General features: G+C 40.5%; 2 protein-coding genes across 10 annotated transcripts in view; one reads left to right on the top strand and one right to left on the bottom strand.

Moving 5' to 3' along the window:
• AP4S1 (adaptor related protein complex 4 subunit sigma 1) overlaps positions 1 to 23,793 on the bottom strand; it is a 51,235-nt gene extending 27,442 nt beyond the window's left edge. For 3 of the 6 annotated variants that reach the window (XM_042942927.1, XM_042942923.1, XM_042942928.1), the window contains exon 1: positions 22,536 to 23,793. The gene's annotated coding sequence lies outside the window, so the exon portion shown is untranslated. Of the gene's footprint in view, positions 1 to 21,719; positions 21,791 to 22,535 lie in introns of those variants that run through there. The other 3 variants (XM_042942924.1, XM_042942926.1, XM_042942925.1) reach the window with 3 other exon arrangements.
• The window catches only part of STRN3 (striatin 3), a 106,004-nt gene continuing 101,701 nt past the window's right edge, over positions 21,887 to 26,189 (top strand). For all 4 annotated transcript variants that reach the window (XM_042942917.1, XM_042942916.1, XM_042942915.1 and 1 more), the window contains exon 1: positions 21,887 to 22,413. In XM_042942917.1, the coding sequence (XP_042798851.1) occupies positions 22,132 to 22,413 (282 nt within the window). In that variant the 5' untranslated portion in view covers positions 21,887 to 22,131. The remainder of the gene's footprint in view (positions 22,414 to 26,189) is intronic.

The raw sequence follows: 26,189 nt of genomic DNA, 5'->3' as shown, positions 1-26,189 counted from the left end.
TACTGTAAGTTTATTCCCCCCTTTGTATACTGTACTTTTTCGAGGGAAGTCATTATATGTAGCCTAAATTTAAGGGGTGGAAAGTTATGTTCCATCTCTTTGAGGGAGAAGTACCTATGTAAATTATTTGGAATTCTACTGCACAGGAGTTCTGTCTATTGTACCTATTTATTTATTTATTAAATCACTTGTTTGTATCAATAGAAACTCATGGATATTTTATTTTATACTTTGGGTTATAATTCAGTATGACCCACTGATTTTTAATTTCAGAAGTCACTAGAGACCTGTGGCCCAAAAGTTTGAAAAACACTATACTAGAACATGAACTTGTGGGTAGGGTCCATATCTTATTTCAGATTTTGCACAGTGCCTAGTATATAGAGAATATCCAATAAATGTTTACTGAATGAATGAAATAATAATCATATAAGTATTCAAACAAAGCAGACATATAAATTACCCTGGTACCCTAATTCCTGCCCCAAAGCCTGTCAGTTTTCTCAAAGAAAACCAGTGTTTTTACCTTTAGTGTATATCTTTCTGGAGTTTCTATACATTTACATGTAAACATGCATGCAAGTATGGCAACTGTATTTTTTAAACCTAAGTGTAAACAAAGTATATCAAGAGGTTAGCCAAGTGTTTATTCTCTTCTGGTAGCTTTAAATGAACCAGGTCCACTCACAAAGCCCTGGCTGGATCCTACAAAAAGGCACTAAAGAGATATGTTTTGGAATTCATCAGGAGTACCTCCTGTTGAATCATTCTAGCTCAGGCTTTCCTGGGTCTTTGTCCTCTTGGATCCGGTGCCTTGGCTCCCATTCTTTCTCTGGCCTTAGTTCTTAATGACCTGGCTTGGAGTTCTGCAATCTTCCAGGACTTGACCTTTGGTATTTGCCCTCTGGCTGTAACCCCTGAAGCCTTTGGCACCCAGCCCTTGCTCTGTCAACTGGGAGTAAAAGGCAGCTTACAGAGAGGCGGTGGAAGATTAAATGGGGTAAATAATGTAATTCTTGTAAAACATTTAACACACTGACTTCTTTCATTTCCTCTCATTGTGTATTAAACTGGAAAGACATGCTAAGATTATAAGGAAACAGGTGTCTGTATACATTGTTAGTGGTCCCTTAAATCGTTACAAATTTTCTACAGTGTAACCTGATACAATTTAACCGAAAAAAAAAAAAATCATGAAAATTATTCTACCTTTTAACTCAAGCATTTCAGTCTTGAGAATCTATCCTAAGGTATAATTTAAAATCCATACGCATGAAAAAATACCAACATTATTTATAATAGTGAGAAATGAAACAAGCTCAGATACTACAGAGAACCAAGTGTTAAATGAACACCAACTTGATGTATTTTAACCATTAAAATAAATACGCAGACTTTGCAGAAAAATGGGAAAATGTAGATAAAATAATGTTAAGTCACAAATCAGAACACCAAATTCTATACCCACATGGATTACTATTATGTAAAAGCAAGATCTGAATAAAGATTATAGAGACTGGATAGATGGGGTGCCTGGGTGGCTCAGTTGGTTAAGCATCCAACTCTTGATTTCACCTCAGGTCATGATCTCACGGTTTGTGAGTTTGGGTTCTGCACTGACAATGTGGAGCTTGCTTGGTATTCTTCTCTCTCTTTCTGCCCCTCCCCTGCTCATGCTCTCTCTTCCTCAAAAGAGGAAAAAGAAAAAAAAGATTATAGAGACTAGACAGAAATCATATAAAAATAAGAAATGAAACAAAAAAAGAAAAGAAAAAGATTAAACAGATGAACCTTGGAAACATTCTGCTAACTGAAAGAAGCCAATCACAATGAAAATATATTGCATGATTCCACTTATATGAAATGTCCAGAATGGGAATATCTGTAGAGATAGTAAGTAGATGAAGGGTTGCCAGGGATGGGAGTTTGGGATGGGAGGTGTGATGGTTGCACAAGTGTGAGTATATAAAAGCCATTGAATTGCACACTTTATTTATTTGAGAGAGAGAGAGAGGGCATGAGTGTGTGAGAGGGGTAGAGAGAGAGAGGGAGAAAGAGAGAATCCCACACAGGCTCTGCACAATCAGCGGGGAGCCCAACATAGGGCTCAAACCAAGGAACTGGGAGATCGTGACCTGAGCCCAAGTCGAGAGTCGGATGCTCAATTGCCTGGGCCACCCAGGTGCCCCTGAATTGTATACTTTAAATGGGTGACTTGTATAGTACGTGAATTATATCTCAATAAATCCTGTTAAAAAAGAGATAGACCAGACAATCTGGAAGAGCTCCCAGTGGACAAAGCTGGAACAATCTGGATAACAAATAACAGTATCGGATTATTATCCAAAGTATAAAATAAGTACACATGAGTACATACTGATAAATACACGATTGAATAAATAAATAAACAGGACAGAAGAATCCCACATACAGGTTTCCCCCAGCTATCTGAAAGTAGAATGTTCCTGGGAAACCTTTACTAAGCCGAAACGGTGGTAAAGCAAAGAAGCAATTACCATTAATGTATATGGGAAAGATTTTGAGCATTCCCAGACACAAAAAAGTAACCTCTTTTAGGTTTTTCTGATGCCTAAGGGATGTAAAAAATAAATCGAGAGAAAGCACGGATCCTCGGAGACACAGTCCGAAGCTCTGGTGGCTTGATGCTGGCATGTGGAATGTAGCTGCCAAGGAAGGAACTTGGTGGGGCCACTCTTGCTGCTTGAGGTGTGCTGCCTCTGTGACTGCTCACTGCAACACAGATGCTCGACACTCTTTTGTCATAAACATGAAATGCTCTTTGGATTTCTTTCAGTTAATGACAACAGGTACTAATGTAGATCTTTCCTAAAAGCAAAATCTTACTAATAGAAGGAGATACCTGTATGTATGTTGATACTCTCTCCTCCAGGAAGTCCTCCAGGGAGCTTAATTTCTCCCACCCATTGGAAGGTGACCTGGACTTAGTGACTCACTTCCAAAGGACAGCATATGGAAGTGGAAAACGGGAACCTCACAGTAGAGAAACCTGGCACACACCGCCTTAACCAAGTGATGAAGGCTAACATCATCAGTGGCGTCATGTCCCCCTGATATGAGGTGATAAGAAAAGTATTTCATCTCTGTGGTGTTCTTCCCCAAACCCATAACCCCATTCTAATCATGTGAAAATACATTAGACAAAACCAAATTAAAGGACATTCTAAAAAATATCTGACCTGTGTTTCCCAAAACTGTAAAGATCAGGAAAAACAAGGGAAATGTGAGAAACCATTACAGATCACAGCAGATTAAGGAGATAATGGTGACCACACGCAATGTGGTATCTTGGAAGAGAACAAGGACATCAATAAAAAATTGGTGAGGGGCACCTGACTGACTCATTCAGAAAAGGATGCAATTCTTCATCTTGGGGTTGTAAATTTGAGCCCCACGTTGGGCATAGAGATTACAAATAAATAAATAAACAAACAAACAAACTTAGAAAGTTAATAATAATGCTACCCATGTTGGTTTTTTAGATGTGATAAATATACCAAAGATGAAATGACAACATTAGAGGAAATGGGTCTGGTATTCAGAAATTCTCTATCTTTGCAACTCTTTCATAAATCTAAAATGATTCCAAATAAAAAGCTTACTCTTTAAAAAGGAGAGGGGTGGGGTGCCTGGGTGGCTCACTCAGGTAAGCATCTGACTTGAGCTCAGTTCATGATCTCATGGTTTGTGGGCCTGAGCCCCACATCAGGCTCTATGCTGACAGCTGGGGAGTCTGGAGCCTGCTTCAGATTCTGTGTCTCCCTCTCTCTCTGCCCCTTCCCCACTTGCACTCTCTCTCTCTCTCCTCTTAAAAATAAATAAACATTAAAAAAAAAATAAGAGGGGTGTCTGAGTGGCTCAGTCAGTTAAGCTGCCAAGTCTTGATTTCAACACAGTTAATGATCCGAGGGTTGTGGGATTGAGCCCTCCATTGGCTCTGCGCTAAGCATGGAGCCTGCTTGAGATTCTCTCTCCCTCTCTCTCTCTCTCTCTCTCTCTCTCTCTCTCCGCCCCCCCCCCTTGCCCCTCTTGTTTCCATGTGCTCTCTCTCTAAAATAAAATTTTTAAAAAATTTGGGGGGGGGAGGCGCCTGGGTGCCTCAGTCAGTTGAGCATCCAACTTCAACTCAGGTCATGATCTCACGGTTGATGAGTTCGGGCCCCGTGTCAGGCTCTATGCTGACAGCTCGGAGCCTGGAGCCTGCTTCAGATTCTGTCTCCCCCCACCTCTGCCCCTCCTCCACTCATGTTCTGTCTCTCTGTCTCTCTCTCTCTCTCTCTCAAAAATAAAATAAACATTAAGATTTTTTTTTAATAAAAAAATTTCTTTTGTAAGGAGAGAGGGGTGCCTGGTTGGGTCAGTCAGAAGAGATTGCGACTCTTGATCTTGGGGTCATGTATTAGAGTGAAGAGGGTTTGTTTGTAGGTGTGTCTGTGTGTATAAGTCTATGTCATATTGGCTATATTAGTTATATTTGCTTATTGCTTAAATATCTAAATTTTTATCAGTATATTAAGGATATTTAGGTATGAGGTTTATTTTTATTAACATTCTCAATAATTACACTTCAGGCTTTCCTATTTTCTTTTATCTAAGAGGCATACTAATTTTAATAGATGGTGTGTGTGTGTGTGTGTGTGTGTGTGTGAGTGTGTGTCAAGGTATATGTTCCATAAATGGCTTAGTCTGCTCTTTGGTCAAACTCTGTTCTGACCTGGATAACCTCTGGCTCCCAGTAATTCTTCTGCCACACATCACCATTTGGGAGCTTTTCCCTTCTTTTCCCCTAGTTCAGGGTTCAGAAAAGCTTTTCCTGCAAAGGGCCAGGTAGTATTTTAGGCTCTGAGGGCCATATGGTCTCTCTCTCAACTAGTTACTCTGCTACTGCAGAATGAAAGCAGCCCACATGATATAAATAATATGTAAAGCCATGGGTGTAGCGTGTTCCAAGAAAACTTTATTTATAAAAGTCAGCAACTGGATGTGGTCTGCCGGCTATAGTCTGCTCTGCTATAGACCAATGCTTATCAAATTTAATGAGCACACAAATCCCTTGGGGGAGCTTGTTAAAATATAGAATCTGATTTAGTAGGTCTGGAGCAGGAACCATACATGGAGTGGCAAAGCATAGAAGACTCATTAAAGTGCACACCTACAAGGTCATGAAGTTTACCTTTCTCAACATCAAGTTAGACTAAATAACAAGAACTAAGTGCTTACCAGGTACAAGACAGCAAGGAACAGAGTAAACAGAAACACAGGTGTGATGACAATTTCTTTAATTTGGTCATAGCTCTTAAACCATAGAATGCTGGATTGAGGGGGCAAGCTTTTATTTTTTTAAAAATAAGTTTATTTCGAGAGAGGGACAGTGTGAGCAGGGGAGGGGCAGAGAGAGAGAGAGAGAGAGGGAGAGAGAAAATCCCAAAAAGCTCTGTGTTGCCAGCACAGAGCAAGAGGTGGGGCTTGAACTCACGAAACCATGAGATCATGACCTGAGCTGAAACTACGAGTCAGACACTTAACTGACTGAGCCACCCATGCACCCTGAGGGGGAAAGCTGTCTTGACATGTCACCCCACATGTCCTCAGTTTCATCAGGTGCTCTGGCTAGCTGGTCTCATCCCTTATGGCTTCAGCTGGTCTCTCTCAAAGCTGTACATATTTTGGAATATAATGACATTTCCAGGAAGCAGACAACCATTCTTTTGTCAAGAATTCACTAGTAGCTGACTAGGGCACCTGGGTGGTATTCAACTCTTGATTTTGGCTCAGGTCATGATATTACGGTTCATGAGATGGAGCTCTGTGTTTGGCTCTGCGCTGACAGTGCAGAGCCTGCTTGGGATTCTCTCTCTCTCTCTCTCTCTCTCTCCTCCCCCACTTCCTCTCTCTCTCAAAATAAATAAACATTAAAAAAAAAAGAATTTACTAGTAGTTGACTAGAATATTTCATTTAACCTCAAGAAATTACAACAATGCATTTAGTCCTTCACATTTCACCATGACACAAAACCAACTCAAAATAGGTCAGACTTAAATATAAGAAGTAAAACTATAAAACTTTTTTAAAGTTGTTTAAATATTTTTTTTATGTTTATTTATTTTTGAAAGAGAGAGAGGGTGTGAGCAGGGGACGGGCAGGGAGAAAGGGAGACACCAAATCCAAAGCAGGCTCCAGGCTCTGAACTATCAGCACAGAGTCTGATGTGGGGCTTGAACGCACAGACTGTGAGATCATGACCTGAGCCGAAGTCAGATGCTCAACCAACTGAGCCACCCAGGCGCCCCTTAACTATAAACTTTTAGAAGAAACAGATTTGAGACCAAAAGAACAATCTGTAAATAGAAAAAAATTGATAAACTTTTTTTAAGTTTATTTATTTTGGGACAGAGGGAGAGAGGGAGAGAGAATCAATGTGGGGCTCAATCTTACGAAGGAAGAGATCATGATCTAAGCCAAAATCAGTTGGACACGTAACCGACTGAGCCACCCAGCCCCTAATAAGCTGGATTTTATTATACTAGAAAATTTGTACTTCAAAAGACACCATTAAGAAAATGCAAAGTCACAGACTGGGCGAAATTATTTGCAAATCAAATATGTAATAAAGGACTTGTATTTACATGAAAGACTCCTTACTAGCAAGACAAGCAACACAACTGAAAAAATGGACAATTTGAAAGTACATGTGAACAAAGAGGACATGCGAATTGCTAATAAGTACATGAAAGAATGTTCAACATCGTTAATCCTTAGGAAAATTCAAATTAAAACCACAACAAGATACCATTTCACACCTAACTTGAGTGGCTATAATAAAAAAGAGAAAATAACGAGTGCTGGCTAGGATGTAGAGGCACTGGAACCCCAAAGCAGTGCTGATGGGAAAGTAAATGTTACTGCCACTTTGGTAAACAATTTGGCAGTTTTAAAAAACTCCAACACAAATCTACCATATCATCTAGCCATTCTACTTTTAAGTATAAGCCAAAGAGAAATGAAACTACACCCGCAGAAAACTTGCACGTGAATGTTCACAGAAGCATTATTCGTAATAGCCAAAAAGTGGAAACAACCCAAATGTCCACCAGCTAATGAATGGATAAACAAAATATGGTATATCTACATACAATGGAAAATGACCCAGCAATAAAAGGCAACAGAATACTTCTTTGACATGCTACTAAATGGATGGACCTTGAAAACATTAAGTGAAAGAAGCCAGAGACAAAATACTATCTACTAAATGATTCCATTAATCTGAAATGTCCAGCAAAGGCAAATTTATACAGATAGAAAGCACAGTAGTAGTCAATTAGGGCAAGAAGAGGTTTAGGGGAAAAGGGGGATGGGGTTTCTTTTACGGATGATGAAACTCTTCTAATATTGTATTTATTTGTGTGAAAATATTTGCACAACTTTGTAAACTTACTAAAAATCATTGTACATGTACATTACATAAAGTTCAGAGCTACTGTGCAGCAATAACCAGAGAAGGAAGTAATTATACTAAAAATGCGTTTTGCTTAAATCTGGATGGTAGGATTAGGGGCAATTTTTATTCTCTATCTTTACTTTGCCTTATTTCCCAAGTTTTAGGAGATGTGTTGCTTTCTGTCACACACAAAAAGTTTGTTTAGGAACGCTGAGCTGCGTTACATAATTTTTGAAATTATCCAACTGGAAAATAAATGTTAACTCAAACTAATTAAGCTATTGTTTCAGTTATTGTGACATTTCTAAATGTGTTATTTCTTTAAAACATGTACTGTTTTTCAAAGTGGACATGTTGACAGCATCTAATCAGTATGGACTAAACATCGGCAACACGGAAATACAAACTACTAGATTCTACTTGCCCCATCATATCGATTCCCACAGGCCTCAAAGTTATCTAGCTGTTTTGGAATGTCTCCATCCTTAAATGAGAGGAAATACTGGTCAGTAGCAGATTTTCACCTAATTGGGATCACCTCCCTCAGAGTCTGTAATATATTGTATATTCTTTCTTTATACACCAAAACAGTTAGTTTCTTTGCTTCATATTTAACTGGAATTCTTCAATGATTCAGTTTTCCCATCTGTCATCTAAGAATAATAACAGCTGCCTCACAGAGTTACTGTGAGGATGACATGACATGAAGGAAATGTACAGCACTTAGAGCCCCCCTTTTTGAAAACTTCCTCATCCTCCTCCCTAGTGTAGGTTAGATATTCTTCCCAATAGATTCTTGCTGCTGCAGTTCTAAGACTACTGAAATTTGACTTCAGGAAACCTGTCACTCACTCTTCCTTTCTCTCCATCCATTCCTCTCCTCCAATCTCTCTCTTTTTTATGATCCAGAATACATTTTCCGTAGCTTCACTGGAGACTCTTCCTTTGTGTTAAATCCCTGGGTCACTCAAGAAATACCTCAACCACATTTGAGTAATTTGGCATTTAACACATTTACACGTGTGCTGCTTTTATTTTATTTTTTTAATTTTTTTATTTTTTATTTTTTTCGTGTGCTGCTTTTAAAACTTCGTTTTAGGGGCGCCTGGGTGGTTCAGTTGGTTAAGTGTCCGACTCTTGATTTTGGCTCAGGTCAAGATCTCACAGTTCTTGGGAACAGACACCTGCATGGACTATTCATTCTGTCTCTCTCTCTCTCTCTCTCTCTCTCTCCCTCTCTCTCCACCGATGCCCCACCTCCTCCCCTGTACCCCAATTGTGCTCTTTCTCTCTCTTAAAATAAATAAATAAACACTAAAAAAAATAAAACTTGGTTTTAAAATAGTTAAAACGCTTTAAAATGTTAAATTTTGGGGCACCTGTCTGGCTCAGTCAGTATAATATGCAACTCTTGACCTTGGGGTTGTAAAGTTCGAGCCCTCACATAGGATATACAGATTACTTAAAAATAAAGTCTTAGGGGCGCCTGGTGGCTCAGTCGATTAAGCGTCTGACTGTTGATTTCGACTCAGGTCATGATCTCACAGTTTGTGAGATGGAGCCCCGCGTCAGCTGTCATGCTGAAAGCACGGAGCCTGCCTTGGATTTTGTCTGTCTCTCTCTGCCCCTACCCCATTCGCTCTTGCTCTCTCTCTTTCACAATACGTAAATATATATTTTTAATGTTTATTTATATTTGAGAAAGAGACAGAGCACAAGCAGGGAAGGGGCAGAGAGAGAGGGAGACAGCATCTGAAGCAGGCTCCAGGCTCTGAGCTGTCAGCACAGAGCCCGATGTGGGGCTCGAACTCATGAGCTGGGAGATCATGATCTGAGCCGAAGTCGGATGCTTAACTGACTGAGCCACCCAGGCGCCCCAATAAATAAATATCTTTTTTTTAAATTTTTTTTAACGTTTATTTATTTTTGAGACAGAGAGAGACAGAGCATGAACGGGGGAGGGGCAGAGAGAGAGGGAGACACAGAATCGGAAACAGGCTCCAGGCTCTGAGCCATCAGCCCAGAGCCCGACGCGGGGCTCGAACTCACGGACCGTGAGATCGCGACCTGAGCTGAAGTCGGACGCTTAACCAACTGAGCCACCCAGGCGCCCCATAAATAAATATCTTTAAGATATAAATAATAAATAAATAAAATCGTAAAAAAATAAATAAATAAAATGTTAAATTTTAGTCAAATTCAGGATTTGTGGAAATCCCAAAGCTCCTATTTCTGTAGAAAAGTACTTTGGGAATAAACCTCAGTACTCTGGTCTGTCATTTTTCTAGGAATATATCTGAAAAATTTCTAAAGCTTCATTAGACCCTAAAATCTTGTTCTAAAGGCATTTTGGTAAATTGATCAAAAAGTCTCATGAAGTACACTTATCACAGTGAGCACTAGCGCTAAGTCACATACAGAATTGTAGAATCACTATAGTGTACACCTGAAACTAATGCAACATTGTCAACTATACTTCAATAATGAAAATTTTTTTTAGAAATCTCATCAAATTCGGTCCAAGGTACAAGTTTAATTAAGTGTGGTTATTTGTAACTTTAAAACATACATAAATAAATCAATCAGAGATAAGCTAGCAGTTTTACTGAAAAGGGTAGATATTGTATTTTTGGAAATGTTCAAGTATCAGACTTCCTATCCTAAATAAGAGGGTGAACTGTAAGGTCTTTACAGCAACATGATTCAGGCAGGGGGAGAAAAGTCATATTTCAAAAACTGAGGATGAGGATTTATGTACTATAAATAGACCATTACATTGTCTGTTTGAAAGTACATGTTTTATTTTTACTCATTAGTCATCTGTGTGTGTGTGTGTATGTGTGTGTGTGTGTGTGTGTGTGTGTGTGTGTGTGTGTGTGTGGAGTGGGGGATGGAGGGATTGAGAATAGACTCCCCATCAGTCATCTGCCAGAGAGGTATTGACTACCAGGTCTGGTGGTGGTGGGAGGTATTGTACAGTTTAAAGATACAAATTGATAATGGCTGCAGTTCACATGAGCCTGTTGTTGTTGTTGTTGTTGTTGTTGTTGTTGTTGTTATCTTACCTTCCACTCTTCTTTGGATAGAAAAGCTGCTTTGGGGCAAATAATGAGACTCATAATAATGGCTCAAATAATGGGATTCAAACTTCCCATTACTACATGCAATAGAGATAACAATATTTATCTTTTGAAATCTAAGTTTTTTCTTCTAAAATTATCTTTCTTCTATTTAGTTTTATGTGGAGGGTAATTTATTTTGAAATTTAAAATAACATTAAAATAGGGAATACATTTTATTTTGACAAAACATGGGCATGGGTTAGAAATAGTGAAGAAATACCATTGTGTGGGTAATCTTATTCTAAATTGTTCAGGGGGTGCCTAGGTGGCTCAATCGGTTAAATGCCAAGTGCTGACTTGGGCTCAGGGCATGATTCCAGCCCCATATCAGGCCCTGTGCCTTCATCGCCCAGCCCTCTTTGGATCCTTGGTCTCCATCTCTCTCCATCCCTCCTCAACTTGTGTGTGTGTGCACACTCTCTCAAAAATAAATAAACGTTAAAAAAATAAGAAGATAAACTGTTTTGGTTAAAATTAGCCACACAAATTAAATACTTGTGCTTAATGACTAAAAATCTTTATCGGATTTTTGGACTAACAAAGACATCCAGTATCTTAGTTTTAGAGAAGAGTTAGTGCAGAGCAGAGCAAAGAGGTCTCATGGCTGGGATCCTCCCAGGACTTGCTATTCTGATATTATAATGTGTTGTAAGGAGAAACTCGAGAAGATAACTGAGTTTACTACATATTACTTCCCATTCCTATAAAATGGTTATCAAGTTTCCCCCTCAAACTGGAAATATTTCAAACCAGATATTCTGGATTCTGATAAATTTAACTTCTTTCTTTTCTTTTCTTTCTCTCATTTAAGTAATCTCTACACCCAACATGGGGCTCAAACTCACAACCTTGATATCAAGAGTTGCATGCTCTACTGACTGAGCCAGCCAGGTGCCCCTAACTTCTGTACTTCTTTCTTTTATTTAAAATTTTTTTTAATGTTTATTTTTTGAGAGAGAGAGAGAGAGCGAGCAATCGGGGATGGGCAGAGAGACAGAGGGAGACCCAGAATCCAAAGTAGGCTCCAGGCTCTGAGCTGTCAGCACAGAGCCTGAAGCAGGGCTCTAACTCACGAATCGTGAGATCATGACCTGAACTGAAGTAAGCCACTCAACCAACTGAGCCACCCAGGTGCCTCATAACTTCTGTATTTCTTAAGTTAGATAGGTCTTGTTAATTCTTGCTGGGCATCTGATTGCCAATGAAAACTGTGAAAGCTATACAAAGACAGACTTTTCTTATACATTTGTCCTTCTGAAGCGTAGTCATCTAACAGCATCGCATTAGGATTTGAATGACAGGCCCATGAAGTGCTCTTAAAGGGTCAAGTGCAATGTTACAGATTTTAAATTCAAATCAAACTAAAGCAATTTGGAATTAAAATTTGATTTGCTGATGGTTCCTATCGTTTTGTGTCAAATAAAGAAAAAACAAAACGTCACTGGGATACAAAGGAATCTCACTTTACACAAAATGTATCTCTGAGAAGTTGACTACAAATTGAATTTAAATACTATACTGGAATTATGGAAAATGCTTATATAAAACAATCACTCCATAATTTATCTCCAAATAATGTGTTTCAACACTGTAATTTTTTTTAATCTGATGTTTACATTACTTAAGGAAAAATTAGTTACTCTGTGAATTTTTTCTAAAAAATATACAAGAAAATCGTACTATGAAACTGTAGCTATGTGTTAAAGCTCTTACTTCAAGAGCTTCTTAATTACATAAAGTATGTCCTGAGTTAAAATCAAGCATATCAGAATCTCTATCAATAATTTCAGGGCCTGAAGATACCATGTGGAAAATTACGGCTCCAATAACAAATTCTTTCTGCAGATCATCACTCTGAACAGAAGAAGCAATGAAACACAAAAATTACTGCATTAAGCTTCAGTTTGGGGATCAGTTTACTTACCCAACAGGATCTATCTTTTTCATTAGTGACACAGCCACCACAAATGAGTAATTAATGCTCCCAGTATTTGATGGTGGTTGTGAGAGACCTTCTCAGCTGTATCCTGAAAGGCAGTATTCACTCTTTGGAATATGATGTGTGACATGACCCAACAAACTAACTCATGAGGGGAGATAATAATAGTAGAAAACACTTAACACAGAAATTACTAAACAGCCAGGTGCTGTTTTGAATATTTTACCTACATTCAGTTAATCCTCATAGTAGCTCTATGAGTTACAGACTGTTTTTATTTCTACTTTATAGATGTGCAAACTTAGTCACTTGCCAAAGGTCACCCAGTAAAACAGTGGAGAAAGGACTCAAGGCTGGTTAGTCTGACTCCAGAGTCTGTGCTCCTATCTACTGCTCTTTACCTCCAGGTTTGCCTCAAGACACCAGTAATGCAGTGATGGCAGTAATATGACCAGGGATGCCCAATTTCACTCTTCATTCACTAGTGTAAATCTCACTCGAGCTGGTTGTACTCTCTGTACAAAACCTTTAACTGGCTAACGTGCATATTTTGGCAGTTTGATTCTGATCCTGGAGCAAAACACAAAAGGTGCAATTCTAACAGATTATTTGCTTTTAGTTGAGCTCAACATGGAGCCTAAAATGATTCAGGCAGATAATGTGCAAATTTAGGACAGTAAAACTCATATTACTACATTTACAACAGCGTGCTTAACATTTGTAATTAGACCTAAACTTCCAAAATTCCTACGTCTGATTTGCCCTCTTAGTGAGTTCAGCTAATCTCCCGTTCTACTTCCAATAAATAAAACATACCCAGCAAATGCTGTCCAAGGCAAGTTTGCAGACACGTATCTGAATTTAGTATCATTCTCGTTCAGATCAAATATCAGAGTGAATGCAGGGCTTTTCAGGTGGCCTGCTTGGCTGCCCTTTGCCCAGGAGCACCTTTTGCTTTTCTGAATTGCACAATAAGGGATAGCAACATGTTATAGTTCTCACTGAAAATGTACATAGGATATTAAAGTTGTCAGACAAGAGCTGGCCCAACTGTTGCCCCAAGGATATTCATACTTGAATTTATACTCGCTTAAATATCTCACAATCCTTGAAGAGCAAAAATGTCTCGAATACTTTAGTAGTGGTCCAATGAAACTATTTCAGTAGCAGGCTGTACTAACTTTAGGTTAAGTAGCAGGCAATTTAAACTTTAAAATGCCAAGAGTGTAGACAGGCAAGGGAGTGGTGATAGCAGCAGAGTAGTTTTGGGAGCTCCCAGGATGCCCTCAGAAAAAAACGGTGATAGCAGCAAAGATGGGGGAAAAAACCCACAAGTCTATAGGCAACATCTTTACCAAAAATCAGGTGAAAAACAACCCCTGGAACTCTAGAACTCTAATGGGTAGAGTCAAACTACACTTAGCAACAAAAACTGGGTGACCCCAACTGTACTGGCTAGAGTGGAGGTTTGAAACTGTGGTCTTGTAAGGGTCAAAAGAGAAAAAGAATCCAGAAATTGCCAAGTCTTTATCCAAAGGAAGGGGCCCCGCTCCCCCATTTGAAGTGAGAGGCTTCCCCCCGCGCCCCCCCCCCCAAAAAAAAAAAGAAATGAGAGACCCAGGAGTGAATCTAAGAACCACTGTGAGAACTGGGAGGAGTCCTGGCAGGGTCTCTTTTGCCAATGAGTACAAAGAAAGGTCCCATCCAGGACACTAAAGGGCAGGCAACACATAGCACAAGCTCTTTTGTAGGACAGATCCCACGCTGAGGAGGAACTACTGAGGGTGGAACATAATATATCTGTTAAAAGAAAATTAGCTAGCTAGCTAGGGCTGACAAAGCTAGATCAAGCTGATCAAGATTAGTGCATTACAAAAATTAAGACAACTAGACATTACGTGCTGCCTGGTGTGATGCAATAGAAAGTACACTGCATCCCCAGTGGAGAAGTGTTTTGCCAAAAAAATAAATAAAACCTGAATCAAATGTAGCCTCTAGATCTAGATCTAGTTTACAGAACATATGGAGGAGAAAGGAATATGCTAAATAATACCAGAAAAATGCAATCAGCCAAAAGTGGAAAATTCTATAGGAGAAATAACCTGGTCTCTTCAACAAAATGGCATGACAATATTGGGGTGAGGGGAAGGCAAAATCAACAAAGAGCTAAAGATATATCAACTAAATGAAATATGTGGATTTTGTTAGGATCCTTATTTGAAGTCACCAAGTCTTTTTTTTTAGAGAGAGAGAGAGGAGAGAGCAAGCATGAGCAGGGGAGAGGGGCAAAAAGAGAGAGAATCTTAAGCAAGCAAGCCCCACAAACCTTAAGCAAGCTGGATGCCAGGTTCGACCCCACAACCCTGGGATCATGACCTAAGCCAACATCAAGAGTCGGTCACTCAACTGACTGAGCTGCCCAGGCAATCCGTGAAGTCATGAACTCTTTAAAAAAATTTTTTTTGACACAATTGGCAGAAATCGAATACGAACTAAGGATTAGACTACATAAAGAAATTACCATTAACTTTGCAGGTATGACATTGATATTGTGGTATATTAAAAAAAAAAAAGGTCCTAATCTGTTAAAGATACTTAGAGAAGTATATACCAATGAAATAATATGATGTCTCGGATTTATTTTAAAATATTAATGGGCTTGCCATGGGAGCATGGGGGAGGCCATGAATTCTGTTTCAATGCATCTTTGATCTTGTCAAGTAATATCACGAGCAAAGCTTACCTTCCCAAGTTGAAAAATTTAGGGCCAAGAAGCTGTAATTGAAATTAAAAAGGGGCACATGTGTCCAAGGAATATTGAGGAATTTGACAGCTTTATGAAACTTGTGATAAATGAATGCATCGAGATGGCAGTTAGTGGGCAACAGAACAATACTGGAAAGGTGGTAATATGAGGAAATAGTATCATCATGTTAGAAGCCTTAGAATGAGTTTAAACAAAGGCTTATTCACTACAGAAATCAATTGCTTTCACACGTCTCCTTTCCAATGAGCCAGTTTTACTATGATATGGAAATGGCTGCATACATTTTTTGGGGGGCTGCAAACATTTTTATATTAAACTGTTTTATTAAATAAATTTTTGTAAGAGTAAAAATTCCTCAGAAAAAAGGTGGACTAGATGAACTAAGAACAGCAAAACCTTGATAATTGTTGAAAGTGTAGTCATAAGACCTTTTTTCTATTTTTACATGATTGAATTTTTTTTTTTTTTTAAGATTTTATTTTTAAGTAATCTCTATACCCAATGTGGAGCTCGAACTTACAACCCGGAGATCGAGTTGCATGTTCTCCTGACTGAGTTAGATAGGCACCCCATGATTGAAATTTTTCAAAATAGGGGCGCCTGGGTGGCTCAGTCGGTTAAGTGTCCGACTATAGCTCGGGTCATGATCTCACAGTTTGTGGGTCCGAGCCCCGCATCAGGCTCTGTGCTGACAGCTCAGAACCTGGAGCCTGCTTTGGATTCTGTGTCTCCCTCTCTCTCACTCTGTGCCTTGCCTGCTCACACTCTGTCTCTCTCTCTCTCAAAAATAAACATAAAAAAATTTTAAAAACTTTTTTTCAAACTAAAAAGTTAAATAGAAAAAGTCTATGCACCACATGATTTAGAATATCTAATTATTATATTAAAACCTATAAAGCAAAAGGAGCAAAGGAGAATAGGATTTATTTAAAAATGCTCTGAAGAATTCTTCAATCTTTTTTTGTGGGGTAATCATCATGTGCTTTAGGTGAGTCTATTAATAGAAAGACAAAACCATCATTTAAAAATATTTTGTTACAGGGGTGCCCGGGTGGCTCAGTCGGTTAAGCATCTGACTCTAGATTTCGGCTCAGGTCATGATCCCACAGTTTGTGAATGCAAGCCCCACACCTGACTCCACACTGACAGTGCAGAGCCTGCTTGGGATTCTCTCTCTCTCCCTCTCTCTGCCCCTCCCCCCGTGCTCTGTCTTTCTCTCTTAAATAAATAAACTTAAAATAAGTCATAAAAAAACAAGTTTTTGTGATTTTTTGCCGAATTCAAAACATTCTCCAAAGAGAATACTCTCTAGCATAGATTTCTCAGGCAAAGTGTCTGTATCTGGTATTATTCTTTTGACTATCCTCCACTGTTGCTCTAACAGGAGACAAACCACACTTCCAAGATTGTTAAATTACTACCTAGGAAAGTTTTGGCAATTTCCCATTCAGTCACATTTTCCAGTCATTTGTTTCTTATGGTTGTAGACCTGGTTGTTCACTTTTAGCCAATGTCCAGGAGGGACTTTGCTCCAGGCAATTTTTTTTCTTCAATTTTGACATCTCTGTGAGTTAGCTATTATATAATATTATCACAGCCTACTGCTTTCTGACTCACGTTACCCAGAAGACAACTCAGGAATGAACTTGGACTAGAATTTTATATAGCCCGCCTAAAGGTTTTGGTACCTATTTTTCTATAATCTTTGAAGGTCTTTTTCCTTTTCTTTCCCACACAACATATTGTTTGAATAGTTCCAGTGCCCTGTATGTATTTCTACAATTTTCTTAGCCACAGGCAACTCTTGTAGTGATCTTATTTTGCAGGTGCAACCACTGCACAGGGCAAAGCTATCTCCTCTTTTTCCTTTCCATCTACGTTATAGTTTGCTCCTTTTTTTTTTTTTAATATTTATTTATTTTTGAGAGAGAGAGAGATAGAGCATGAACAGGGTAGGGGCAAAGAGAGACGGAGACACAAAATCCGAAGCAGGCTCCAGGCTCTGAGCTGTAAGCACAGAGCCTGATGCAGGGCTTGAACCCATGAACTTCAAGATCATGATCTGAGCTGAAGCCGGATGCTTAACTGACTGAGCCACCCAGGCACCCCTGTTCCTTTGGTTTTTGAACACATGCCAGGTCTTCTAAAATATCTTCCTCTGGGCTCTAATACTCATTTGTTCTCTATATTTATACATGTAAACACTACATAATTTCCTCAAGTGACTGAAATCACCCCAAAACCACCTAAAAATGATTTTAAGAGTGCAAATGATTTGGGAACCAGAGACAGTGATATCGAGCCATTGATAGGACAGTAGGAGGCAGGATAGTGCAGGGAGATTTTATTTGTTTCTGAATAAAAGCATACACTCACTGATAGAAGAGTGGGCCCACTTCCTATTCTACTGAGGGCCTGAGGAGGTGACCCAGAACTCTATACCTCAGCTTTCTTGTGTTACTGGAGATAATAATACTTGTTGCCACCTTTCCACATGATGCAAAAAGATGACTGGATTAGTGTTTGTGAACTGGTTTGAGCTCCCTGTTAGAAGGATGTCAGGTTCATAGTCAGCAAGGTATAAAACTGGATGTTCAGGTGAGTAATTACAGGGAACCATATGGTTCTCTAAGGCAGGGCCAAAACTCTTTGTACATCAGGTATTGCAATAATTGGAAAGAGGGCATCTGAGTGTTAATTACTCCTGACTTATTTTAAAAACCTGGAATTCCTTAACATACCTCTGCTGACACAATATATGTACATCAAATATGACAAATCCCTTTTTGGTCAGACAGTGTCTGACCAAATCACAGGGGTGTCTAATCACAGAGGTGTCTAAGATTAGCTAACAGGAAAGGAAAAAAAAATCTAAAATTCTAAATTTATAAATTTATATTTAATATAAATAGGCATTCTCAGCAGTATACTGAAACTAAGAATCAAATCAGTGGGAGAGGAGGAGGAATGAACAGAACAGATGAAAGGACAGAACAAATAGGAAGTTTCAAAGGTGAAACTGAAGACAGGAAATGACTCAGCCACAATTCCAGGAGGGAGTTCTAGTTAGGTGAGTTGTAGATGATACTATGGCCTGGGAAACTCATTATGTACAGAGGACAAGATTCTAGGAGCTGATTGCAGAGCGTCCTCAGGAGTCATGGACACAAAGTCTAATGAAAATAATATAAAAAATATTCTCCTCTTGGGGCGCCTGGGTGGCTCAGTCTGTTGAGTGTCTGACTTTGGCTCAGGTCATGATCTCACAGTTCATGGGCATCGGGCTCTGTGCTGTCAGCATGGAGCCTGGGGCCTGCTTCAGATTCTGTGTCTCCCTCTCTGCCCCTCCTCTGCTCATGCTCTGTCTGTCTCTCTCTCTCTCAAAAATAAACATTAAAAAAAATTTTTTTTTAATTCTCTCAGAGGAGAAAATCTTGGTGTCTTTTACTTTTGATACTCAGGGTAAAAAGTCAATTATAAAAACAAGAACAAGGGGCACCTGGCTGGCTCCATAGGTGGAGCCTGAGACATTTGATCTCAGGGTTGTGGGTTAGAGCCCCACATTGGGTGTAGAGATCACTTAAAAATAATTTAAAAATCTAAACAAAAACAAAATAAGAACTCAGGGCAGTTTTAGTCATTGACCCTTGAAATAGCTGAAATAATGGTGGTAAAAATAATACAAAAAGATCGAGGTGAAGGAAAAATATACCTGTTATTCTAAATTTAAATTATTCATCATTTTTTTAGGAATATTTATTTATTTTTGAGAGAGAGAGAGAGGGGGGGGGGGGACAGAGGAGCCAAAGCTGGCTCTGTGCTGACAGCAGACAGCCTGATGTGGGGCGTGAACTCACCTGCTGTAAGATTGTGACCTGAGCCCAAGTCAGTCACTTAGGTGACTGGGCCACCCAGCCACCCCTAAATTGTTCATCATTTTGAGGAGATTGTACCGTTCCAGACACTGGGAGTATAGTTACAAACAAGAGGGGCATGGCTCCTACCTCTCTAAGAGGCTGCAATCCTCAGATACATGACTATGATCTGGGAAGAACATGGCCAAGGACTGCGTTATTGGCATTTATAAAACCATGGTGAAAGCGAGTGTAGACATGTTCAACTGGAATTCTTCAAAAAGGAAGCATTTGAAATTTTATTTCCTTATTATTTTAAAATGTTTATTTTGAGAGAGAGAGAGAGAGAGAGAGAGAACACATGTGTGCTTGCAATCACAAACCGTGATCATGACCTGAGCCGAAATCAAGAGTTGGATGCTTACCAACTGAGCCACCCACCTAGGAGCCCTAGCACTTGAGATTTTAAAAGTGAATCTAATTCAGGGATCTAAAAAGCTTCTTAGCAAAGTAATACTTTGCCAAGGGAAGGGAAGGAAAGCCAAGGGGGTACAGTATCTGTTAAATTCTTGTGAAATGAAATAGTACTATGTTTTTGAGGAACCAAAAACAGTGCAGATTGGCTGGAGAAGAATGGGTGCCATGATAGCGTGATGGCAGATTAGCTGATAGAGTGGATCTAGAATTTGAAGTATTTTTATATGCTATGCTACAGTTCAGGCTTCATTCTAAATCTGAGGATGACTCAAATATTTTAAGCAGGGAATAACAGAATCAGATCTGCCTTCTGAAGATCCCTCAGGCATCAGTGGTAGTGGAGGTAGGGGAAGAGTAGAGGTGTGAACATTTAAATTTAACACATGAATAAAGATGATGGAATAGATATGAAATAGATAAGTAATAAAAATGAAGGATGTTACTGAGAAAGGGATTGGATGTGAGAGTTGAGTGAAAGGAAGGTACTAGAACAACTGCTAGACCTCGGGTTTGAATATGCCACTTAACAAGATAGGTAATAGAAAAGAAACAGAATTGTTTGTTTTTGAAGGTGGGGAGGAAAATAGAAGGATTATAAATCTAGTCTTGAGCTTGAGGTACCAGTAGGAAGTACAAGTGCACATGTTCTTCTTTAGTTGAGGACAAAAATCAATCACAACTGCTCACACATGTTTCTTGGGAGACATATTTTGTAACTTTTTATGTGCTATCAGTACCCTCAAAAAGGAAGAGGAGTGAATAAGCAGGTTGTATGTTGGTCACTATAAAATGGAGAAATAGTACTTTAATAATATGGAAACATAGTTCTTAATAATATGTGACCTAAGACCCCAGTTCATATACAAATAAAACATGGCAACATGGGTTACAAGTCCAATGCTGTCCATTAAACTATAATAACAGTAAAGCAGACATGATAAAATAAGATGTACTATTTTTATCTTTTTGAAATTATACCTTGAGTGGTTGTGTGTATTCCACAGTGATAATTTTATTGGTAGTAGAGAAGAAAAAAAGTTAATGCCATCAATTTTATGTGCAATTTTCCTGCACAGCTTTAATTGTTAACATCTTTTCCTTATTATATCGTTAAATATTACTTTTGTCCTAATTTTCAGTCAAGAGGTTAGTAGCTATATTAACTTTCTTTAGAAGCTTATTAGCTCATTAAGAATGTTTCCTGTCAACCTAAGCACATAAAAACACACACTATGGTACTTAAAAGATTAAGCTTGTATATTATATTCTTCAAACATCGTTTCATAATCCAGGAAAACTTCTTCAGCTGTTCATCTAGGATTTTACGTTGTATTCACGATGCGTTTATTTTCTATTTTCATCAAAAGATTCTGCTATGAATCCTGCTATTTGTAAACCCATTCATTCTAAAACATTGCATTTTTAGTCTAAGTCCCTTTCAAAGTTATCTTTCTCCCTCTACGCATCACCGTCAAGATCTAAAGTTTTTCACTATCCCTTCTCCCAAGAAAAAAATGCAAACATTCGTTCCTGCTCCTCCCCCCACCCCCACAACCCACCCCAGATAGGAAAGAAGAGGCGAGGCAAACTGGAACAAGTTGCGACGGGCGACCCAGAGGGCAGAATTAGTTAAATCCGGGCTCGAAACGGAGACCGGGATCAGTCACCATGTCCAGAAGGATCTGGGCTATCTGCCAAAAGAGAACGTCCCCAAAGCCTCAGAAACTGACTGGTGCTAAGAAACCAGAGAAAGAACGAGTGACAAGCACAGAAAGAGGCCCGACCCTCTGGGACATCCTGAAACACGCAAGGAATGCAAAAGCAACGTCAGGAATCCGGGACCGGCTGCGGCTGGCCAGAGCGCCCAGCCAGGTTAAAACCCAGCTCTGTAGGCAGGCATGCTGCTGAGACCCTTGGTTGGGGAAAGGCGCCCTGGGGGCTTGGTGACTGAGCGACGGAAATTGTTGGCAGCATGAGACCGGTTGGCTCCCAAAAGCGCGAGTGGCTCACGTTCCGGTACCCACACGGAGACACCCGGAGCAAGTCTGAGGGAGGGCCTAGGGGCGGGGCTAGAGTTCATACCCAGCCTCAAACGCCAACCCTTACTGAGTCTTCAGTACGCCTGCGTATGGTGAGGCCGCACTCTATTTGGCTGCTGGGCGTGCGGCGGCAGCGGCGTTCTCTACCCGGCATGCTGCGCGCTTGTGACGGCCCTACGTCTATCCCCTTCCCAACCCAGCCCCCTCTCCCCCTCCCGCCGCGGCCCCCCCCTTTCCCTAAAGTGAGTGAGTGAGACGGACAGATGGAGGAGGGACTGTAATGGCGGCGACCGGCAGCTCCCTACTCTGACCCACGGCAAGCATACAGCACCGACTCCCTCCTCGCTCCTCTCCCAGCCGGCCTCCGCCCCGCCGCCAGCGCGGGGCCACCCTCCCCGGCCCTTCCCCCAGCCGTCGGCTTCTCGCCCTGCGCCCCGGCCGGGGCCCCACACACAATGGACGAGCTTGCCGGAGGCGGTGGTAGCGGCCCGGGGATGGCGGCCCCTCCACGGCAGCAGCAGGGACCTGGGGGGAACATGAGCCTTTCGCCAGGGGGGAATGGAGCGGCGGGCGGCGGGGGTCCTCCAGCCGCCGAGGGAGCGGGTCCCGCGTCAGGCCCGGAGCTGTCCCGGCCGCAGCAATACACTATCCCAGGGATCCTGCACTACATCCAGCACGAGTGGGCTCGGTTCGAGATGGAGCGGGCGCACTGGGAGGTGGAGCGGGCCGAATTGCAGGTACCTCGCTGGGGCGGTGTGCGGGACGGCTGCGGCGGCAGGGTTCCCGGTCGGGGGGGGGGGTGGGGCCGGGACTCCCCTCCGTCCGAGCCCCTGGCCTTGGGAGGCCGAGGGGAACCTACCTGTGCAGCTCGGGGGGGGCGATACTCCTGCCTACGGTTCTGGCGACGGCTCTTCCGAGAGCCCCCCTCCCCCTTTCCCGCAGAAGCTTGTTCCCCAACCCTTCTTAGCTGCGCGGTGCGGGCTTCCTTGGGGCAGCCATTTTGACTTTTAGTATGGCGTCTGCGGGGGCTCCTCTGGAGGCGGCCTGCCGGGCCTCCGGGGCTTGGGACTAAACTCCTTTCTGTGGCATAGTCCGGCTTGGGGTTACTGGGCATTGAGGTGGTTTTTGATTGTGCCTGTTGAGATGGAGAACCCGAGGAAGGGGTTTGGGCTGGACATTTTATTACCTTTTTCCTCATCACCCGCCCCCCCCCCATCCTATTTGGCATTTTTGGCCCCCTCCCCCGGAGTTGGTACGCACTTGCCCCTTGACAGCCACGCTTCTTTTCAGGTCTTGCTGCATACTTGTGAAGTTTTCATTTCCTATCGCCAACTTTAGGTACCTTCTTACCTGGGATGCTGCCTTATTCACTTAGGTTCTCTTTTAGTTAGTTCTTCCTCAGTGACTGACTCATCTGTGCTTCCCTAAATTGAGTTTTTCTTTTTAGAGTACCCTTCAGCTGGCCTCCTCCTCTTCCATCCCCTTTATCCATAAAAAGCCAAACCAGAGTATCTCTGCTGTCTTTATGAAACGACTGAGAAAAGATTTAATACTAGCTTGAAGTAAAACGTACTTTCCCACGTTACTAACACAGGGGAAGCAAAGTTAAATATCCTCAGGACCCTTAATAATTGAGCCTTATTTGATCTTTTTAAGGTGAAACTTTGATAGGCTGGTTCACTTTTGGAAGATGTTGGTAGCTGAAGCGCTCATGTCTTGAATTTCAGAATGTCTATATCTTTTTAAGAGGATTGTTCAACTCTTGGGTATTTGTGTTTATTTTTAAATCCCTTTCCAGGGCAAATTTAGGCTTAGAAGAAAAAAGCATGCATCTAAATAGTGTCGCACCTGTTCTTCAGACTGGTATATATTTAGAATGTAAGCAGTAGTGTTGGCTGATATATACATCATATATGTTGGTGAATAGTTAGGAAAATATAGTGTTTAAAGAAGGAAGATTGGATTAACTTAGAGTGTCTTCAAACAAATATATATTACTTTAATTTTGAGTTAGTAAACTTTTATTGGACTCTACAAAGTTGTTGAAGCTAAACTTTTAAAAAAGTAAGGATGCTGGGATGCCTGGGTGGCTCAGTTGGCTAAGTGTCTGACTTCGGCTCAGGTCAAGATCTTGCCATCTGTGAGTTTGAGCCCGAGCAGGGCTCTGTGCTGACAGCTCAGAGCCTGGAGCCTGCTTCAGATTCTGTGTCTCGCTCTCTCTGCGCTTCCAACGCGCGCTCTCTCTGTCTCTCTCTACCTCTCAAAAATAAACTTAAAAAACATTTTTTTACAGGGTAAGGATGTTTCGGGGCGCCGTGGGTGGCTTAGTCAGTTAAGTGTCAGACTCTTGACCTCAGGGCAGATCTCGATCTCAGGGTCATCAGTTGAAGCCCCACTTTGGGCTCCACAGCCTGGAACTTACTTGAAAAACAAAAAAAGCATTGGTGTTTATATTTCTTGACTCTTTATCAAGTCTTCAAAAAAATTAATTACAAGTTAATACCTGTTAGTCAATTCAGTGTTTTAAAATTGTGCTTTGATATACTTTTGGACTTTTAAAAGTATAGTTTTCAAAAAGCTTAGGTAAGAATTGTCTGTTGTTTCTTTAAACTTATGTATAATGTGGTCTAAAATGTCTGAGATTTATAGAGTTCTACTGATACACAACTTCTTACTGTACCATGTTGCAAAGAATATTTTTGTGAAGATAGTGAGACAGTTATTTTTTAAAATTGCATTTACAAATGCACAAGGCCTGGACTCACTAAATAATACCTCACCAGTCTCTGGATACAGTGTCTATGACCTTTGCACTATGGTATGAAAGCTTGTATTCCCCCGCCCTAGAGGGTGAGACGTTTATTTTGCCCTGTAAGTACCTTGAAATATTGGATTTTAACACTTTGCAAGTTAACAATGCATTTATAAGCTTCACTAATTTAAGTATCTGAAAAAGTGTCTTATTTGTGTCTAAATTAATAAAATCTATACCTTAATGAGATCTATATTGTCTGCCTTAGCCCTTTCTTTCCCTTTTAGTTCTCTTTGCCAGTAATGGTAAAAAAAATTTTTTTAATTTTTTTAAACATTTATTCATTATTGAGAGATAGAGACTGAGCACGAGCAGGGGAGGGGCAGAGAGAGAGGGGGAGACACAGAATCCGAAGCAGGTTCCAGGCTCCAGGCTGTCAGCACAGAGCCCGATGCGGGGCTCGAACTCACAAAACATGAGATCATGACCTGGGCCGAAGTTGGACGCCCAACCGACTGAGCCATCCAGGCACCTGTAAAAATCTTCTAAGATTCCTTTTCCTTGTTTGCTTTCCAGTTGATGTGCTATTGGCATATTAGTCCTGATAGAGCCATTGTAAGTTTTTTTTTGTTTATTTTGAACAAATTCTACAGTGTTTCTAGACTCTTGTTTCCAGGGATTTTCATTATTTCACACAGATTCTTTTGGAATAAAATGTTCGTGATTATATTTGTATGATTTTGTTCTTCATATTTCTCTAAAATGTTTTATTGGGTTCCTTAGTTAATTGGGTTTCAGGTTTGCTTCTGGAATACTGAATTTACTTTAGATAACTTTAGTCTTGAATAGGATTGCTTGTGAGAAGCACATTTAAAAATGTATGTGTTGGGGTGCCTGGGTGCCTCAGTTGGTTTAGTGTCTGACTTTTGCTCAGGTCATGATCTCACGGTTCGTGAGTTTGAGCCCCGCATCCAGCTCTCTGCTGTCAGCACCAAACCCGCTTCTGTACCCCGTCTCTTGCCTCTGTCTTTCTCTCTGTCCCCCCTCTCTTGCCTCTCTTTCTCTGTGTCTCAAAAATAAACATTTAAAAATGTATGTGTCAAGGATTGCCTGGCTGGCTCAGTCGGTAGAGCATGCAACTCTTGATCTCAGGGTTGTAAGTTCAAGCCCCATGTTCGATGTAGAGATTACTTAAAAACTAAAATCTTTTTTTCTTTTTTTCTTTTTTTTAAAATATTTTTACTATTTTTGAGACAGAGAGAGACAGGGCATGAGCCGGGGAGGGGCAGAGAGAGAAGGGCACACAGAATCCAAAGCAAGCTCCAGGCTCTGAGCTGTCAGCACAGAGCCCGACGCAGGGCTCGAACTCACGAACCGTGAGATCATGACCTGGGCCGAAGTCGGACACTTAACCAACTGAGCCACCCAGGTGCCCCAAAAACTAAAATCTTAAAAAAAAAATGTGTCAAATAAAAAATTTATTAGAGTTTAGGTGAAGCATCACTGTATTTTGACTGTAAACTTAAACTTATTTTAAAGAATGATAATGTATAAGAAAGTTTAAATATCATTATTGTGTACAGCCTTGGGTCACTGTTGATGTATAGATGAAGTGACCAAAAAATGTTCAGTATTAGAACTATTCAATAACAAATATGACTAGGTTAAGGTATTCCCAGTTTTGATGTAAAATTTCAATATGAAATCATATTTTCCCTGGCTTTGGAAAGGATTTTAAATTGGAACTTTGCAGTACGGTTC

This window comes from Panthera leo, chromosome B3 (genome assembly GCF_018350215.1).
Source record: "Panthera leo isolate Ple1 chromosome B3, P.leo_Ple1_pat1.1, whole genome shotgun sequence".
Taxonomy (NCBI): domain Eukaryota; kingdom Metazoa; phylum Chordata; class Mammalia; order Carnivora; family Felidae; genus Panthera; species Panthera leo.
The sequence above is the reverse complement of the archived record's forward strand: the minus strand, read 5'-3'. Positions and strand labels throughout refer to the sequence as shown.